At 37.9% G+C, this 21,255-nt stretch overlaps 1 protein-coding gene across 1 annotated transcript in view; it reads right to left on the bottom strand.

The window, feature by feature from the left end:
* LOC114060201 (lipoxygenase homology domain-containing protein 1) overlaps positions 1-21,255 on the bottom strand; it is a 104,980-nt gene that overhangs the window by 60,126 nt on the left and 23,599 nt on the right. The window contains exons 9-13 of the mRNA XM_027889520.1: positions 13,065-13,219; positions 12,388-12,466; positions 9,244-9,325; positions 5,079-5,134; positions 4,890-4,922 (exon numbers count right to left, since the gene is read on the bottom strand). Coding sequence (XP_027745321.1) covers positions 4,890-4,922; positions 5,079-5,134; positions 9,244-9,325; positions 12,388-12,466; positions 13,065-13,219 — 405 coding nt within the window. The remainder of the gene's footprint in view (positions 1-4,889; positions 4,923-5,078; positions 5,135-9,243; positions 9,326-12,387; positions 12,467-13,064; positions 13,220-21,255) is intronic.

Genomic DNA, 21,255 nt, shown 5'->3' with positions numbered 1-21,255 from the left:
TTCCTTTTTTTTCACCTTTTTTTCTTTAGCTAGTTCTATCTTTCTGCTTTTTATAGAACGTGTTTCTGCATTTCATCTGACTGTTCCCTGACTCTTCTGGGCTCAACTACAAAACAGCAGGCAAATACACATCTCACAGTCAGTCTTCTGAGTAACACACTAGCTGAAAGGATCCTTCCATCTGAACTCCTTTTTTGAGGTCATTTCCAGCAATGAGTCAGATGTAGTGTGTGGAAGATCCACACTTTGCCTAATGAGGAACTTTTGCTGTTTGATATATGTGCCAGCTCTGAATTTTATCTCCGTGTGCCAGGTTGGCATGTGGTACTCTTCAGGGTGTCACACTTGGTGAAGTCAAGCATGGTTTGAGCTTTTGCTGTTCCTGATCACTCTGAGGGTTTATAAGGAGCTTCAAATTTTTACAAAGACTTCCAGCGTAGCCCTGAATCTCTTATCCTGTCCAACCATGCCCCATTTTGAAGGCTGTCCCAGGAACACAGCAGAGAGAAAAATAAGATAATTTTGCATTTCTGTGTTTCCCAAGTGAGCTTTTTTTCTGTCTTTGTAAGATCCCTCTGCTCCAGGAAATAGTTATTCCCAAGTTAAGAGAACTCACAGATGCATAACTGCCTGTTCCCTCCTCAAAGAGGCAGCACATTCAGAGAAGGTATTTTGGGCAAGGTGATTTATTTTAATTAATAACCATGATTGTGTTTTTAATTATTATTTCAGAAGCAAAGCTATGACACCAGTTGGGAGTTTTCCAAAAAATAAATCAATGGTTACAGATTTAAGACCTCTTAGCATCTGTGACTCTTTTTTCTCCTACATTTACTTTTAATACTTCTACAGTTTGGCAACCGAGCTAACCCAGGCTGACTGCATCTTCTTTCAGTTCAGCAAATTCATTTAACCTGCTTATGCCAGAATAAAAAAAAAAAAAATCCATTGTCTAATATTCTATTCACTTAGACAGCTACTTGGCAAGGATGGATACACCAGCCAGGAGATTGATGCCAAATATTTATTGTGTTTCGTAGTTTCTCTAGGAGTAAAGTTCTGAAAATCAGATAGCTGGGCTTGAGAAGGTTATTTTGTGCGGCCACATATCACTAAAAAAGAGACTTTTCCCCTGATATCACGGAACTATGTTAGCTTCCTTTCAGAGTGATTATTGTGTTAGTGTATTATTGTACTCTTGGCTAATGTGAAAAACCATAGCCATTTACTCTGAGAATGAGTGTGAGAATCACTAAAATGAATAGTAGGGAAAAAACAGAATCCTGTGAAAAGGATATAGAATTGTCCCTTTTTATGATGATATAGCCAAGGATCTGATTTCACATTACAGAGATCTATACAGAGATATGCTAGAAGCAAGGGTCATCTACTGACTTTCAGAAATTAAATGGGATAAGTCATAACAATTTCCTTCCAGAAATTCTTTTAACCACTAGTCTGGAACCTGAATGTTCCTCCAGTAAAAGTGTGAAGATTGAACCTGCAATGACTTCTGCACATAGCAATCTGGGCATGGTAAAATATAAAGTCAACATTTCATAATATAATTCAGAAAACAGAAAAAGAATGGGCTATTTTTCTAGATTTTAAAATATGAGTAATTTATGTATTTTTAGAGGATTGCCAAAATTTTTCTAAAAATACATTATTCCAGTTAGGTTTTGGTTTTTTTTTTTACTCTGGTGTTTTTTGGTCTTAAGACCTAGGATGACATTCACACTTTGCTGGATGTAGGAGTAAATTGTTTATTTCCTGAAGATTGTAGAAATTTGTATTGCCTTGAGGCAGAGCAGTCAGTCTGCTTAATTCTTTTTCTTAGGGATTTCTGCCTCCATATGGAAATACATATTGTCTATGCTTTTTAGAAGCAGGACCATTCCACTTAAAATTTGGGAATTCTGTGATTATTCTTAATCTATTAGTAAGTGCTTGCAAAGTAGGGAATAATTTTAAAACAGAATTAGTAACAGCAGTATTTACTGAATATTTTCTCTTTTCTTAAGAATTTTCTATATGCCTTAATACCAACAACTTTGCACAACACAAGAAGAGCCAACCTAGAAATACCTATAAACTGAACTCTGTTCATTAATGTTGAACCACACTTCATTCACCACCCACAAAAGCTAAAAAAACCACAGGACACCCTACTGGAATCATATTAGAAGAACCCAGCTCCTTTTAACTGACTGCAGTGGGGACAGCATTATATGGGGACGGCACAATATGTTGTGCCTTGACTTCTTGCTTTGAGAGAAAATCCTTTCCTATGTGTGAAACTCCATCTACTTTGAGGCAGAAAAGGAAAATAAATAGAGAAAATAGGAGGAGAAAGTAGTAAAATATCCTTACAATGTGGAAAACATTTAGAGCGTGCTGTTAAGTTCCATTCTCCCTCAAATCAACTCTATCATTTGAGAGCCGAGAGCACCTGTCTGCTTTCTCTACCAGGGCAATACACTTCTTCTTTTTACCTTGCATCAAATATACAAGGACGAATCAGAGGAATACAAATAAATCTATTCCTATTCCCGACTTGCCAGAGCCTCTCTGCAGTCTACAAGTGTATAAAGGTTACTGAGGAAACTTGATATGGGCATACTGCATTTTGGCAGAATCCATAGCCAGCAGCAACAGTCACAGGGATTGGGGATTAAAGCTTCGTTAAAGCTGGCATAATGCCAGCCTGGCTGACAAAGGACAAAAGCCCTCAAGTAACCTATCTGGCAATGATGACTTTCAAAGTCTACTCTTTGGCTAGGTGGTTGAACAGGTTACCAGCCCCATCCAAAGTGAATGAGATTTCTGACCTTCAGAGTGACTTATAAAATTATTTTGTTCTGTAACCTTTGCTTTAGACCTGGCCTAAGGATGTTGATCTAATCCTGAAAATCACCAAACAATACTGAATTACGCCAGTCAACTTTTTGTGACTTTCTTTGAAGCCCACTTGCGGACTGCAGCTCATACAGAGTATGACCACATGAATGCCTAAAATATTGTCTCCCTAACATCAGGACTGCTGCTTGCCCCTTGTTCAGTAAAACTATATTATTACAAAAAATTTTGCTTTCACTCTGAATGGCTCTGCTTCTCATTACTGTACCATGTGAAATATTCACTGATACAGATGCTGGGAGAATCGAAGACAATTATTTTTTCTTCCAAGACTCTCCATCTCTGGAATGTTCTCATCTTCTCTTATCAGCTCTGACTTAGGCACTCTATTATGATAGACTGACACAGAACTGAGTACAAGATATCTTTCCAAACCTCTGGTGGTTGTTACCCTCCTATAAAGCTCAGACATGCAAGGTCCATGGGATCACTAGAATGACAACACAAATTAAATGGTGAAAATCCTGAAATCAGTCCTACTCATGATCTTTTTCACATAAGGCACATAAGTCCAATCTCACCTATCTCAGTTCCTCACTGGAATGAGCCCCTGGGTAAAACAAAGATGGCTGAAGAGCAACTCAAGTTAAGCTACATGTAACTTAAGCTGCATATAACTCAAGCTAAACTGGCATATAACTTCCTAAAAATGTTCTTCTCCTTTATAATTTTATAATAACTTTTCAGAACCTCTGATCTCAACTCTCTCTGGGTCCTACTGGACATCTTGGCAGTGTGGCATATCAAAAGCTGATTAAGAATAAGCCACTCCTTTCTTCTCATATCCAATATTTTGAGTCTAACCACTGTTGACACTCAAGGGACTGAGCAGCCTATGCATCTATGCCTGCTTATTATAATGTAATGAAGAATGAAGCTGCACTGGGAAAAATTTGAATTGGTAGTAAAATATAGTCTCTTATCTGAACATAAGGTGAAATAGATATTATGGTTGCCTCTCTGAACTGTACACTTAGCAGAATGTAGAATCAAAAATCTTACTCCAAGTCACTTGTGAAATTAACTTTCTATGTGGGAAAGCCTTTACTTACCTGATTTCATCAGTCTCCTCTTGTCAAAGTTATGTTGCCATGGGACAATAAAACTATTGGCTAAACTGTTTGATTGAATGTAAATCATTTGATTTTCACTGAAACTGGAATTAGATTGAGAGACTAGGACTCATTCTACAGAAGGTAAGTCACTGTTTTAAGAGGCAAATGTAAACATTACATTTTTTAGTTTAGTTTCTCCATAAAATGTCAAGGCATGGAATAGCCATTTACAGTTAAATGTTCATAAAAATATTTGTGTCGGTCTGTGTCTCTTTTCTGGTTAAGAAGGAATGCAGAGATGGTATCTCAAATTTTAAATACCTGGGAGGAACTAGTGTATTACATCGATGAGATTGTAAGTATAAAACCAGAAGGCTAGGTGGGTAGTTTTTTATTATTTTTTTTTTAATAATTCAAGCAGATTTAGTCAACTGAATGCATATACTACATTTAGCTTCTCTAGGGGATTTGGAGTTTAAGCTGCATTATTTCTGGCTACTTTGGGATTTTGACCTGAAGATGCTTCTACTGACACTTCACAACACATTTTTCAACTTGCTGATGTTTGCTAGGGCACCTGTCCCAAAGTATTAAATGACAGTGACGCTGGGGTAAACAAAGCAACACTTGAATCTCTTCTCAGAGGAATACCTTGTTGATTTCAGGACAGAAGAGTAGAAATATGAAGAAAACAAGAAATGGTTTATGTTTTTCTCAATTGGTTATCGAGGTCTATTCCCTTCTGCAGACTGTTGCCAGACAATTTCTCTTTTTGTTCATACAGCTGATATGCAGTATAAAACATATACAAATGAGGTCACTTGCTTACATTTTTGTCACAATACAGATTTGCAGGTTAAATTCAAACAGCAAAAACTATTATATAGAAAATACTGGCTAGAAAAAAACTCTTACCTTTGAGGAATGCCTTCACTGAACTGCTGTCCTCTAAAATATGAAGAGGAAAAACAATTTTGAATGAGCTTTATTATCACTTTTCTTCTTAAGTTATGGTCTCATCTGGAAGAGTTCTTCTTAATAACTGGACATTAAGCCTATAATATAGTGCTATAACACAATTTTTTCTTTTAACAAAATACTTACCATTGGCAGTTAGCTCCCTTTCAGTTTTCCCATCATCTTGACATTCATCTAACCATCTTTCATTGCAAAAACAAAAATAATAAGATTAATAAAAACTCTTAGTATATTATATGTGAACTGACCAACAGTATTTTTATACTTTGTTTATCAAATTACGCCTTGAAACCTAGATCAAACTTTCTTTTATGAATTTATCACAGTTAGCCTTATTGATATTAGCAAAATTTGTTTCAACCTGCCCCAGGCAGAGAAATTTTCATTGTAGCTGTGTTAATACTGTAGTACTATATGAAGTACATTATATAAAATGCTAATTATTTACTGGTTCAGAGATTCAGCTGTATATTTGAAGGGGTTATATAACCTGCAGCAATAAGTTATATTCATTCTACTGGCTCATATATAAAATGATACATAAAACCTGCCAGTCTGGAAGTTTCTAAAGTTTTTGCAGATCTGCAGAAATTAACTGAACTTCTCATTTTACTTTTCTTTTAAACTGATGAATTTCAGCAGCTTTCATGCAATATCATTTTATTATAAATATACATTCATACTCCTTCAGCTGATCCTCCTTGCTCAAATAATAACTCTTCGTGACCTTCAACAATCTCACTTATTTAAAAATAAATAAATACATGCTTACTATCAGCTTCTATTCTATTGACTCCATATTGACATTGCATTTGTTTAAACCCAAGGATCCACAATATATTTCACTTCTTATACGTAACAAAACTCTGTGAATAAATGTCTTATGCATGAAGTCTGAACTCCACTGTATTTCAACTACTGTTGCACTATAGCTTGATTAACTTTTGAAGCCTATCTCCTGTCCTAAGAAAGAAAAGATCAGTAGTAGTTTCTAAAAATAGAAAGCAAACTTTGACACATCACCAGCACACTTACACTGCAGGCAAACAATGGCAATATTCCTCTGGTTCTAGGTGTAGAGTCTCTAATCTTTTTCTAAGATCTTAACAATTTCCTTTTGAAAAGGCAGCCCAATGTTTTTATTAAACATTCCACCCTTCAGAGAAGTATCATAAATTCTCCTTGTATTTAAAGAATCTGTTCTCTCATTCATCTGTGTTTCCAATAACCATCTGTAATGCACACCAAACCATTTTAAAAGCCTAATACCAAAAGAAAAGTTAAACCAATAACCATATCATTTGAACAATAGTGCTAAGAAGATGGTTCTTAGCTAGTCATTTCCAGGAACTTTGCAAAATGAAACCCTGTGGTGTTTTTTTGTAAACAGGTAGGATTCCTAGAAGAGGAGAGCTGTCTACTAAACCCCTGAAGATTTCCAAGACTTAAAGTGCAATTCCCAAAATAACATTAAAACTATTTTATCTATGTAACCCAAACGTTTAAATTCTGGAAACCACATACTACTGAATATAATTATCTGGATCTAAATTACAATTCTTCAACTTATTTCCATTGTATTAAAAATACTTATGCATAAGTAACACACACAAATCCTTCCATTCCTCTATTGTCTTGTTTTATGTGGGTTTTTTTTCTACTGCAACTGTATTATTCAACTCAAAGACTGCTAAAAGGTTGCAGTTGCCTCAGACAGTAAGAAAATTTGAAAGAATGGACTGTTTAGCAGTTGTTAGAATTGAGAGAGTCGAACTTTTTCTAATTTTGCACATGGTAGCAAAATTTTAGACCTACTAAAACAGACTAGTAGAGATTTATTCTACTTTAAAAGGAAAAGTTAAAGGTCTTTCCAAAGATTTCCAGGATGTATATAAGGATTTCAGTGACAGAGAAGGTGACCAAAATTAGTGCAGCTAGATCTTAGAATACTATCACAGCATCGTTTAGGTTGGAAAAAGACCTTTAAATCATCATGTCCAACCATTAGCCCAGCATCACCATGTTCAGCTCTAAACCATGTCCCCAAGTGCCACATCAACACATCTTTTAAACACCTTCAGGGATGGCATCTAGGCCTCTTCCCTGGGCAACCTGTTCCAATGCTTAACAAGCTTTTTGGTGAAACAAGTTTTCCTAATACTCTTTCTAAACACCCCTGGACACAACTTGGGGCCATTTTCTTTCATCCTTTCAGTCATTACTCTTGGGAGGAGAGACCAATCTCCACCTCACCACAACCTCCTTTGTTGCAGAGAGCAATAAAGTTCCCACTGAGTCTCCTTTTCTCTAGAGTAAACTCCAAGTACCCTCAACTTCTCCTCACAGAGCTCGTGTTCTAGACCCTTCAACAGCTTCACTGCACTTCTCTGACATGCTCCAGCTCCTCAACGTACTTCTTGTAGTCAGGAGCCCAGAACTGGACACAGGGTTTGAGACACAGCCTCTCCAGTGCTGAGTACAGGGGGGGATAATCACTTCCCTCATCCTGCTGACCCTACTATTGCTGATACAAACCAGGATGCCATTGCCTTCTTGGCCACAAGGTCACACTGCTGGCTCATGTTCAGTACAGTTGACCAGCACCTCAACTTCTTTTCCACCAGACAGCTTTCCAGCCGCTCATCCCCAAGTCTGTAGCATTGCAGAGGGCTGTTGTGACCCATGTGCATCTCCCTCAGTACCCTTGTGTGAATCACATCCAGCCCCATAGTCTTGTATATGGTTTAGTGCTGTAGCAGGTTGCTATTTCCCATTGGATTGTATGGGATTCATTCTTTTTCCCCTACCTTTCTTCTAGCTCAGGGGACTGGATACCAGGAGAACAACTGGTATTACTGTTAAAGGCAAAGAATGAATTAAGTTCCTCAGCCTTTCCCTCATCCTTTGTTACTGTTGACCCTCACACACAATAAAGGAGGGAGATTCTCTCTTACTCTCCTTTTGTTTCTGCTGTGTGTGGGATTTTTTTTGTTTGTTTTTGGTTTGGTTTGGTTTGTTGGAGGTTTTTGTTTTGGGGTTTTTGGTTTGGTTTGGTTTGGTTTGGTTTTTTGTCTTTTACAGCAAGATTAATTTTTAGTTAGGTTTTGGCCCTTCTGATTTTCTCCCTGCATAACATCACAACAGCTGCCTGCCCCTTCTTCCAAAGGTCATAAACCCTCCTTTCATTCCTGAGTTCCAACCAAAAATCTCTGTCCAGCCAGGCTGGTCTTCTTCACCCCCAGCTCGTCTTGCAGCACATGGCAATGGCCTGTTCCTGTGCCTGTAAGATTTCCTTCCCAAAGAATGTCCAGTCTTCCTCGAAAGCCTCCCAAGGGATTCTGTGAACCAGTCTCCTAAACAGGCCCAAGTCTTCTCTCCAAAATATCAGAGTGGCAGTTCTGCTCACCCTTACTTCTCTGAGAATCAAAACCTCTTATAATTTCATGATTTCTGTGTCCAAAATGGCCTCCAACCATTATATCACCCATCAGTCCCTCTCTGCTCACTAACAGTGATCCAGTGGACATCTTCCCTAGCTGGCTCCCTCACCAGCTCTGTCAGAAGGTTTGCTTCTACAAACTCCAGGAACCTCCTAGACTGCTTCCCCTCTGCTGTGATGTATTTGCAGCAGACACAAATCCCTCATGAAAACAAGGGCTAGTGGCTGTGAGACTTTTCCCAGCTGCTTACGTCATCTGCTGCTTCATCCTGGCTGGGTGGTCTATAACAGCCTTCTACCACGACTCCTGCCTTGGCCTTCTCCCTGATTCTTGCCCATAAACACTCTACCTTCTCATCACCATCATCAAGTTCTAGACAATCAAAACACTTAACATACAGGGCTACCCCATCACCTTTCCTTCCTTGCCTACCTCTGCTGAAGAATTTGCAGCCATCCATTGCAGCACTTCAACTGTGTGAGTCATCCCACCATGTTTGCATGATGGCATCCATATAATTTCATTTCTTTGTACACAATACTTCTTAAAAGATTGAGAACTGAAAGCTTAAGTAATTTCACATGATCACTGTATAATTTAGATTAAACCAAAAGATCAGTGCACCTTTCCTCTCATGAAACATTTAGTTTTGGGCTTCTTTGCTTTAGGCTATGACTCCCTCCTATGTCAATATAGCAAATTTGTTTCTTGTCTTCAATCGCACAATTTTGCATCCCTTGTATGTTGAAAAACTCCAGGGCATTGCTTATACACCTACGTTGTGTGCACATATCCATTCTGCAATTTTTTGCTGGCAGGTAACAAATTCTTTTTCTCCATGAATAGCATACCTATTACAAGGAAATACAACCTCCCGAGCTTCCTCTCCTTCTTTATGTTTGATGACAATCTTATCCAGGAACCATCCATTGCCTGTGTTGAAATGACAAAAGTGTATCATGTGAAATCATGCCTTTTTGATTTTTTTTAATAAATTTTTTGAAAAAAGCCCATATTACATTTTTTTTAGCAAAAAACACAGATCATATTAAGACAGATCTCAGCTACATAGATAAGATATATCAACAGAATGAAACTTTATTATTTTGTATCTCTTGTAAGAGATGCAATTCTTCTCTGTCTGTTTTAAGAGGGATGGGTTTTTTCCCTTGGAGACAAATACATGCATACATCGCTGCATTGTCCATGCTGTTCTCATCCCAGCCCATATCTTTTGGTTCCTTGTAATCAGGCACAAGAATGTTTGCACAAATCTATTTATTCAAATAATCAAGATTTGTGTGAATGCTGGAAATTTTGGTCCTCTGTGAGTGAACTCCTTATTGCTCATATAAAAATATTATATGAATTAACAAATCTTTAAAACTAATGCTGTCATGCAAATGGAGTGGGGCTGCAGCCTTGGCAGAGCTTTGCATGCCTAGGTGCCAGAAACTGGCAAAACTGAGGATTCATGCATCCAGGGAAAGCAACCAGATAGACTGAGTGCCTAAGGCCAGTTACTGGAGGTCCTATACATTCATACTGTATAAATTTTTTATATTTGACATTGATGGACTGTTACTCTGTTCAGCTGGAGAAGGTAACAGGACAAGGGCATTGTTACTATCTGTGTATGGGCTGAGCTCCTGTCTGTGTTGTCCCCCGTGGCCGGCCATGTACAGACATACATGTGTTTTATAAATGTGTTTGTGTGCATATCTACTGGGAACACATACTCAGCCTTGCAGGCATGGAGCTGTGCAGCCTCACTTCTGCCCGGCTACTGAATTCATCCTCTGCCTAACAGCAGTAGTCACTGGTACATCCATGCTGATCTTTCAGATCACTTCCAGTAACGATCCTAGTGACTGGTATAGTTCTCCTTGTGACACCCTTCTCACCATGGCTGCACTTCTCACAACTTGTCATATTGTTTACGAGGTTTTGCCTGACTCATATCATTACCTATCAGCACATTGTAGAAAAACAGCATGAGGGATCTTTTTGGTCAGAAGAAACAATCATCCTATTTATTCTCATGCTCTGCATCCCTGGCTGCATCTGAGTCTGGAAGCCTCTAAAAGGCAGCAGTTTCTGACACAGAGGCAGGGCATGCCCAGGCAATGCGTGGAACAGAATGGCATTTCCCTTCAGGATTTCAGGCCCAGGGCACATTAGGACACTTTGCAAGCTGCTTCTGTCACCCTCTTACACCTCACTACTCTGCCATTGGAAAAAACCTACTAGCCAGGCCAAGATTAACCAGAAATCAGACAGGTCAATTTGAAAAAGACCAAAAAAGCTGAAAGGCACTGCCTAAGTATAGAGGTATATATGAAAGGTTTCTATGGATGAAAAGCTTCTTTCAGCAGGTAAGACAAATCACCCAGTGACTCACACCAGACCGGTACCCAAACCCTGCTCTCTAGGAAAAAATTCCTTTACTTTCCTCATTCACAGTGTCTGTGGGAGAAGCTCTGTACCCTGTACTTTAGGAGCCCTGAAGAAAAAGTATATTCCAGGATCCTTTCAAGTCAGTCTTCAAATCAAGACCAAGGACCTTCCTGCCCTTTCATAAAGCAAGTGATAGGAAAAGAAGAAAGAGTAGCCCCACCTCTAAGGGCACTCTCTTTCCTCCCTCTCAACCCTCAAGTGATTGGGTCTCTTGATGGCCTCTCTCCTGAGTCACCATCCTTTTCCAGCTCTCAACTCCCAAGTCACCTAAGGCCAGGCTTATGTGGGGCTAGTTTTGAATACAGTTCAAAAGAGGTCTGTGAGATCTGTGTGTGCTAAATACAATGAACAATCATCTGAATTACTGAGCATAAATTTTGTTACAGGCAGAATTCAATTCATTGTCCTGTTTAGACAGTCCTCCAAACCCACAGATTTGGACTCCAGTGTCAAAGAACAGATTAAAATAGCTGAACTGGGTTACAGATTTGCAGCGTTGATCCTGTGATAAGGCTGAACTGCCTATTAAAGGAGAGGCGAGGGAAGAGAACATGGTATGGTGTCCTGGGGAATAGAGGGAAAGGTGGGTTCAACCGCACTGCTTTCTGTGTTATGTCTTGGGCTACTAGGCTAGGAAACTCTCAGGTATACAATCGTGCATTTTGCTGAAGGCAGAAAACTCTAGAGAACTAGAATGCCCCATTCTAAGGCTGCACTATTAAGACTATTTCTGTAGTAGTCACAAGGCTCTACTCAGAGCCTTAGGCAGTACAGTCAGCAAGATGGGTGTTGCTTAAGGCCATTTCAGAACTGACTAGGGTAAAATGGATTTTCTAATCTGTTATCAGTGTGGCTTTAAAAATTCTTCCCTTCACTTAGCTTCTTCCTAGATATTAATCAGCAAACATATTTTTGGTATTTACATCTTCAGTGCTTTTAAATGCTAGCTTTCTCTTCATTTACATCATGCACGCTTCGAGGGCCTGTACCCAAAATTCATCTCATCACCAAATTTTCTCTTTTATTCTGAAAAACCTACAAGCCAAATGTAATGTCCCTCACTGGAACAGCTCCACATTGATTTACACAGATTAAGTAAATAATCAAATCTTCTACTGTTGCCCAAAGCAGCAAGGGCATTATGCTAGAGCTACTCAAATTTTTTCTGGTAGAAAAGCAGCAGCTGAATATCTTTAATTCCATTCTCACCAGTTTTTACTGTTTGTCTAATGAAGGATTGTCTTACCAATGGGAAACACATTTTGAAAGTTTTCTATATGCAAAGAAATAGTACTCTATTATAAATAATCTTGAAAACGAAGAGTGGAATGACAGCATTTGACATCAAACTCATGTCCATTTTTCTGTCCATTACCACTGTTTCTCATCATCCCGTCACAGTGATCAGCCTGCAGGAAATCTTTTTATCACTGCAAGACCTTCTGTCACATTTTGTATGAAGGACGCAATATAAACAAAGTGCACTGGGTTTAAAAAGGGCTTGAAAACAGATTGGTCTCTAGGAAGTTAAATCCTACCTGGACCAGCTCCATCATGGCTAATCAGAACTTTCTCCAAGTCTCCCAGTGAGACAGCCTTTATGCAGAAAATATCCATCTGTGGAACCATACAAGGAAAATTGTAAAGGTCTTGAACACAGCTATTGCTTTGACTATAACAGTGTAGAATAGCTCGTTTTTCCTCTCTCTTTCTTTTTTTCTTCTTTTCCAAAATGAATATAGTAGTTTTATACTGGCCAGACAGTGAGGATCCTTTAAATCTTTCTGAGTTGACTAACACCTCAATTCCTTTGGCAAGACATAATGATCAGTTGCAAATAATTATTTAGTCATCTCTATCTTACACTTTCTAGTGCTATCTGCCTCAGCAAGAGTGGAAAACCTAGAAATATGCATTTTGAACTTGATTCTAAAATTCATGGTGATCTGTTCAGGAGAATAAAAATGATATTGTTACCGTTTTATCCATACAAGCAATACAAACAACAAAGAATACTCAAATTCTGCTCTTTAATGCTCTCAGTAAATGGTTGATTGAGCAGATAAAAATCATCCATATGATGTAACTATGTAAGTAGTTTTGAATAAAGAAAATGGTAAATGCTTGAATAAATCTTATAAAAAAAGATATTTACACTTGTTTGGCAGGCATAAGTTACTCTTACTGATCAGAAGTAGCATTGTTTTTACTTCACCTGTCCACGTCGAAATTTTACATTATTATTCTTAGATCTGTGGAGCTTCCTCTTGCCAGCATCTCCTCTTGTCCCAATGAGGTTGATATAAACTTTGGAATCTGTTTCAGCACCAAGTTCAGCACCCGTGTATACATGGACCTCATACTCCAACACTAGGAGAAGAAAAAACTTGAGATTATCCTTGCAGTTTTCACGATTCTAAAGTTTTCTCATCAAAATTTTGCCTGAAGATGGCACAGATTTTCAAGTTTGCAAGTAGCATCAGCTATCCATGAATTTTTCACTTCTAGCTTCAAATCTTTTAATTCTCTTCACAAAAATATGAAAACACCACACTTCAGAAACCACAGGATGCTGAACAATGCTATGCATTGCTTGGCAAAGCAACTCATCAAGAAAGTGTTCCCTAGTACTCCATTTTCTTCTCTCACACGTCATTGATTGTTCATGATTTCAGGACCTAATTCTCAAAGTCTTTCTTTCCAAGTTATCTGGAGACCACCTATCTATGCCTAGTTGTCATCTCATACAATAGCTTATTTTCACTGGTACCAAGGCATTTTCAACCTCCAGATTTGTGCAAAACAATTATCTAGGTTGTTAATCTTCATTTCATCTCTTAAAAGAAGAATAACAATCATAAACCCTAGTGGGTTTAGATTTTCACCTCATATACAAAGGTTGGCAGGCAGATGAACAGGCTCCTTCACCTATGAAAAATGAACAGTCATCTTGCTTTTGAAGATTTCAACATTTGTCACTAGTGAATCATAGTTTCAAAACCAGCTCTCAGTTAAAATATATTTACAACTTTTTAACGCCTCTCCTTCTAGTCTTAGTCTAGTCTTACACACAAAAAAATATACATGTGTCTTCAAAGAATTCTGGAATACAATTCAGAGTTAGTGTATTAACATGTTTTCTACCACACTAATATTATCTGCATAATTATCCAGATATGAAAATTTGTTTTAAAAAATTATTTATACTGATCATATACTATTATATTTTATCACAGTTTTTCTTATTGTGATTTTGAAAAAAAAAAAAAAACACAACAATCCCTTTTGTATCTTGATGGCAAATTTTCCATGCAGTGTTTCTATTCTAATCACAGCTGGCCATTTCTGCTGCTGTGTAGTAGATCAGAGAGGAGATTACTGTTTCATTAGTGTATAATTTTAATAGTTCTTGGGAGTGATGAAAGGTAATAGAAGCCCTAACAAATACAATTAAACACTACATTTAAGGAGGAACCAAGATGAAAACAGAAATTAAAAAATGCTTGAAAACTGGAAAATATTATTCAAAAACTAATTAAAATACTATTACTTTTAAACCACCAAATAGCTAGTAGAATCACCATAAATTTCTTATTCACTGGATCCCAAGATAGCTTATAAAATTCAAACATCACATCATCCACCATCACTCAAGAACAGCTATTTCTGATTCCCAGTGAAGAAGTTAAACAAGTAGCAAAATAATACTGCAAATACTTTAGGAAAAAAAATAGCCCCACATCTATCAAAAGGTGGGAGAAATTTTGATGGATAGACTGTATACTGAAGCAAATTAGGGTATTTCTTTTAATCTGTATTAAATCATCCTGAAGTGGTAAACAAAGAGTCTTAAACTCTTTATCGCTGTTGCAACTGTGACCCAAAATATCAGTGGTGTTCCTCGATCAGTTTTATTATTTTCTGTAACTCCAAGCATCCATTGCATTTCTCACATCTATGCCTTAGTGTACCAACACCACCCATGGCACACGCTTGATCTCAATAACACAGAGGCATGTCAATTAAAAAATTTGACAGAACATTACAAAAATTAGTTTCAAGGTTTTTAACATTAAAAAAATTGTGATAAAACAAATAGTAGATATGAATGGCAATTAACAAAGATAAATCGGCCTGATAAGTAGCATAATTGAGCTATATATCCAAATTACATTTTATATCATAACTCCTAGTATAATCTTAACTGGCCAAAGGGCAGAGGATAAGGGGTGGCAGCAAACTATGACAGGAAATGTGCAACAAAGCAAAGAGCCATACTGATCATGAAGGGGTAAAATCTTTTGAAGTTTAAAAGGGGAGAGGTCCCATTTCAAAAAAAAAAAAAAATAGGCTTTTTTATTTTAATCAGCGACCAGGTTTTTTACTAACAGGACCATTCTACCCATGGAGCAAGATTCTGCAGATAGTAAAAGCAGGGCTATATTCAATGAAGTCTCCTCCACGCTTTTACACAATTACATTCTTAGTTTTAAAAATACAAAACATCTGTGGGAGCAAAACATCTGTTAGAGCAAAGGAAAGGACCAAAAAAGGACTGTTTATGTTATGACTGTTTATGTACAAAGACTGGTATTTGTGTTACTGACACCTACAAATCATTGTCACAATCAAAAATAAAAATTTTAAGTAACGATAAGAAGAATTTTAAAGTATATTCAAGGCTTTTTTTTTTTTTTTTTAAGAAACCCTTTAACAATAAATGTTTGCAAAACCAAAATACCAACAAATTCTTTCATTTCTGGAGGGAGGATACACAAGAACAGAACAAGAGGTAGTTACAACACAACATGAAGATATTAACAGATATATAAATTACAGTTCGTTTTATAGCACTGTGCATGTCTGTGGTAACTAGAGAGATGATAATGATCTAATCAAATACAGCTTTCCATTTCTGCAAGCCTAAATAAATCAGTCTGAAGTAGAAAACATGCACATGCTGAATTTTAAAAAACTGGAAAATATTTTTCATAGCTCCTTGTGTCTATACATCTCTCACCATCTGTAAAACATTAGGTCTGACATTTATTTAGTCTATACAATCTGCATTGTTTATAAATGAACCTTCTTAACAAAAAAGACCAGTTTGCTCTTTAAATTTTTCTACAAATCAACAATACATGCTACTATATTAAAATAATAAAAGGAATTTTTATATCCCTTAACTGGAGTATATTCCACAAAGCATTTCATAGGAATCCTACAGAAATTTAAGCAAGCAAAATATTCTCCAAAACACACTGCACATGCCTACTTACAACATACCACTATGGTGAAATGTTTGCACATTCATTAAACAGTCTGTGGAGGTTAAGCCTTTTCTTTACAAATGGAAACCTAGACACAGACCAGACTGAGAGGATGCCATTTTTTCAAATTTTGTCAAGCAGTTCCTCTAGATTGCAGAACAGCTACAAAAGGTCCTAGGGTTAATGGCTCCTGAGCTAGAGACTGCTTAAATGTAAGAACAAGAAGGATGATGCCACTCTGTAACAGATAAGACAAGGTACAACAATTGTTTGATGAGCACAGGGGACAATACAACCAAATCTGGATAACGAACCTACCCACTGAATGTACATCTGAGATAGAAAGGCTCCCCCTATGTGAAATTCTTCTGTTTGCAGCTTTCTGTATATTGCTCACAAAACACTGTTTTTGTGTAGAGACTAAAATAAAAAGATCCTAGCAAATATGTTCAGACTCCGTGACTCTGGTTTAATTCCTTTTGAGTAACTGACCTATTCTAAGACCCCTGTTGCCAAGCACATCTGAAATGGAGACCTGCTTCACTGCAGGAAGAAAAAGCCATTCCAAAACTCCGAGAATTGAACTCTATGGTCCATTCCCTATTCTGTAGTAGTACCTTCATTTTACTATAGGCTGATTCAGTGAAACTACACCAGCTGAAAACTAGGGCGACAAAAAACAGAGGTAGGCTCATAGGCAAAAAAAAAAAAAAAGAAAAAGTTGAAAATTATATCATAAAACCAAGCGCTCAACAAAAGTCAGGAAACTGTTTCAGCGTTATGAGGGACCTGTTAGACTCACATCACATCTACACATCTATCCAATCTGGAGCACATCAAAGTAATAGAAAAAACATCTTGGAAAACACAGTAACTTTGATAAAGGATATAAGAGGATTAATTAATACAGAATAGCAGGGGAAAATCTCAGCTAGCACTCAGCAAGAAAAGAAAATGACCTTTCAGAAAATAAGTGATTGAAATCTTCAAATTGCCAACAGGGTAACTTTAGATAAGCACTATAACTAAACAGAAAACTCTGCAACATGAATGCATGGATGAAAGTTGAGAAAAGGGAAATAAATCTTTTTCAGACAGAGGTGGGCAGCTTCTAAAAGGCAGACATTAAAGCAGTATAATAATTGTGTTTACAAATGACAGAACAAAATATATTAAAAATACTATAGGAGTCACTGAGCAGTTAAGTGTAGAAGTACCAAATTTCTACTTGCTTAGTCTATAAAAATGCTACCACTGCTATCTCTTGAGATACTATCATGAGGCTTCGGGTATTTTTTAAATCCCGACTCCAGATTCTGCTATCTATTGATAACATAAGAACATGAACTCACTTGGACAAAGAGGAGAGAGAAAGGAAGTTTCCTTGGTTATGAAGAAAAGGTAATCTAAGGGCATACTAAAGGCAACACAATGTGAGTTAGAGAACCTTTTTTCCAGACTTCTTATTCTGGGCACCTGAATCAGGGTTTCCAGTACAGAAGGGTGATATATTCCTGGTCATTCTCCAGTGGTAAGAGAGAGTTTGGTCCCAGTTTGCAGGCACATTATACAACTATCAGTTCCTTCTGAAGAAGGAATGTACAGAATTCAGTGACTTATGACATTTTCTTTTGAAAAATATAAACAGTAAGCAAACCTCACAGGCTGCTTTGCAATAAAGAGTGAGTTAATATTTTGATATGTTTTGGGAAAAGAAAACAAACCTAATAAAGAACAATTTACTTTTAAGAGTATGAAAATGAAAGTTTTCATTGCAGAAATACTGTTCTTTTTCTGCTGACTTAGTATAAACTGCTGTCCCATTTTCAGCTCTTTTCAAAGTAACTCTACTAAAAGAAAAGTCATTATTTTAGAATTCTGGTTAAGAGCAGACGAATTCAAGATAAATTTATTTATCATTTATGACTCAAAGTATATTAGATAAGCTTCCTCCATGTTACAACTGTCTGTGTTTAGTGACACTGGTGTGCCTGCAACCACACATTAGTTTGAATAGAGGAACTGAATCCCCTGGTTGGTTCTCCTTCCTTCTTTCTGGTGTGCAGTATGGAGTGGTTTTAGAGCAAAAAAAACTAGATTCTTTTTGGATGAAACTAAACCAGACAATACATTCTAGGAACACAATGATGACAATCTTGCCACAAATTGGCAGCCAGTCTGTGGAAGCTTCCCTCTAAACTCAAATAAAGAGGACAATAGACACTGAACTAAGTGGGTTTTTTAGTACTAAATGCTTCACTAAGCAAATCCACTCCCACCAGGCTGCTAGTGTAAAAAGAAAAATTGGCCAAAGATCACAAAACCCAGAGAGATGTTAAATGATATACAACATTAAAATTGTCAAAATCTTTCTATTCAGTCCTCCCTTAATGATGGTGTTCCAAGATAACAGAATAGCTCCAGGTTCAGCCTTTTTTCCATATGACATGCCCACTTGAATTAAATGGTCATTGTGGCACAATCTGTCAAACAGTAAGATTGAATCTCTGTGGTTTTACTACTTGCTATTTACTACCCAGGTTTCACAAATGGTGTTTGGCATTTTGCCATGACGGAGGGGTAAAAATACAGGTTGGTGCAGCACTAAAGCTAAATCAAAATTATAGTTCTCACTGTAATCTCCACTAAATTATATCTACTGTTCACTATTACTATATGGAGCAATAGTCTAAAAAATATATGTTCTTCATAACATTTAAGAAAATTATCAGATTTGAAAAAAACCACACTTGCTAATGAATTTTACAATAGGAAAGAGAAGCTTGACTATTTACCTATGTAGTTGGTGCCTCCTGAGTGATAAAACAGGGATAAAAATTTTGTAGAGCTAACACTTCTGTCATTAATATTTGCTTTGGTCATCTTTTTGCACTATTTCCGTCAATAGGAACATCTAACCTTTCTGTATTTGCCTGCACATTTCTCCAAGTGATAAAGAATTCTAAATCTTTGGAGCTGGAATTTTTCTTGCTTCAGTCTCAATATTTGTCTTTTAGCTCATATCAGTACAGTTATTCCTTCAATTATGTGAATAAGAACAGAACACGTTTACACATTTATATTCTCATTTAAGGTTCATATTCATATAAACAAAACAGCAAGAAAATTCAACACTTCTTGTATCATGTACCTCTTTGGATCAAAACTTCAGCCATATCTGAAGACAATCCACTTTAGAATGTGTGAAAATGTTCTGCACATTCATGAAAGAACACAGGCAGATATTGGGAGGGGGCAGTCCAGCTAACACCCTGTTCTGGCTTCTCCCAGGCCCATCACAGGAGCCATCAGCCCACAGTTCTATGTGGAACCATCTCCACAATCACAGGGACACCAGGGCAGGTGGAAACCCATATCAAGACTTAGAGAAAGGGACACTCTCTTCCAGCACTTTGCCAGGAGAGTCTCAGTCCCAGTGTCTGGGCATAAAACCTATCACAGTATGTCAATTTGGAGTATCTGCCGTATTTCTGGGGTTTGCTGCCTTAGGGTGTCAGGCAAAATATAGGGCAGAGGGGAAGAGCATTTGGTGATTGCACAGGATTTATGAGATGTTTAGGGGAGTAACTAAAGGCAGGGAAAGAGATGGCTCTCTTTCTGACTTGGGGAGGAACAGGTGTTAGAAAACAGAGGAATCAGATCTATGTGCACATGTGGGTTGGGGGTCTAAGTGCCAGAGGCTGGACTGAGACCCAGTTGGGGTCATGACTGACAGCAGCTGAAGATACTGAAGGGAGTAAAATTGTCAGCGAGTGAAATGGGACCAGGGGTCAGAAGCCCTTGTCTCTAAGTGCATGCAGGACCACATGAGCAGCTGAACGCTGGAGGGACCATGGGAGTCCCAGTCATCTGTCAGACACACCGTGAGGTGAAGATATCTCTAGGGGTGAGACCTACTAGAGTGTATGTGTGTCTCTAAGGGGGAGATAGCTCTGTGTGTGCATGCATGTGTCCATGTGGGAGATGGCCTGTACCAGCAGCTGCAGCAGGGCTGCAGCTTCAGGGCCTCATGTGTCCAGTCGCCAGCAACTGGGGAGACTGGGATCCAGGGGCAACTGCTGAGCAGAGAGACTGTGTGAGCCCAGCTGTTGGAAGTATCTACCTCATACACATCTACTCACAAAATATAGTCCCACTGGTGGATTTCCATCCTGCTCAGCTAGAGAAGGGAGCAGGATGAGGCTGCTGGTGCAGTGTTTGTGCAACTGTCTTTGCAGCTGGCCATTATATGCATATGTATACATGTGCTCTCTCTCTGTGTGCTGACCAGAAGCACATGCTGAGCCTTGCTGCTGGACGGACCTGGGGCCACGCAGCTGTGGCACCTTCACCTTCACTGAGCTGTCATATCTGGTCTGATTCTTGTAATACTCCTGCGTTATAAAGCTAAGTCAAAAGCACTCAAAATAAGGCTTCTCTCTTATTTTCATTGAGTGACATTTAAGATTTAACCAGCTCAGGGCACGATTACTAATTTCCCATACCTATCACTTAGAAAATAGTTGAACAATTTTTCTTTTATTTTGTGCATCACAAAATAACTAGGGGATGAAACCCTATCAAAACAGCAATAATTAAAACAATCTAATACTTGTAAAGTTTGGTAAACTGAGAATATCTGGGACTGCCAGGAAAAAACAAAAACAAACAAACAAAAAAAATCCAAAAAACACAAACCAAACCAAAACTAAACAAAATGAGACTGCATAGAAAAATTACACAAAAACCCAGGTTGGAGCAGACCTCCAGGGATCATCCAGTTCAACAGCATGCTTAATTCAGGGACAACTTCAAAGATAGATCAGCTGAAGCTTTTTAAATCTCCAGGGCTCAAAAAGCAAAAGAGAAGATGTAATAGGAAGAGGAAAAGGAGCCACAGACCTGGAAGCCTGGGCAAGGTGGAGAAAATAAGAAAAGAGGGGAACACAAAGGCAGACATATATTGGAGGGTTAAGAAACCTGAGCTAAGAAAGGAAGCTGACACTGGTGTGATGTAGAGATTGAGAAAGAACTGAAATCATCACTGGGAGTAGGAGACCAGATTAGTATCAATTTTTTGAAGCGGTTGAGGGACGGACAGAAAAACTAAGAGGGGTTACCAAGGTGAGAAATTTG

The sequence above is a fragment of the Empidonax traillii genome, unplaced genomic scaffold (assembly GCF_003031625.1).
Source record: "Empidonax traillii isolate 1590-97213 ecotype Southwest subspecies unplaced genomic scaffold, ASM303162v1 scaffold264:size1143063, whole genome shotgun sequence".
Lineage (NCBI taxonomy): Eukaryota > Metazoa > Chordata > Aves > Passeriformes > Tyrannidae > Empidonax > Empidonax traillii.
The sequence above is the reverse complement of the archived record's forward strand: the minus strand, read 5'-3'. Positions and strand labels throughout refer to the sequence as shown.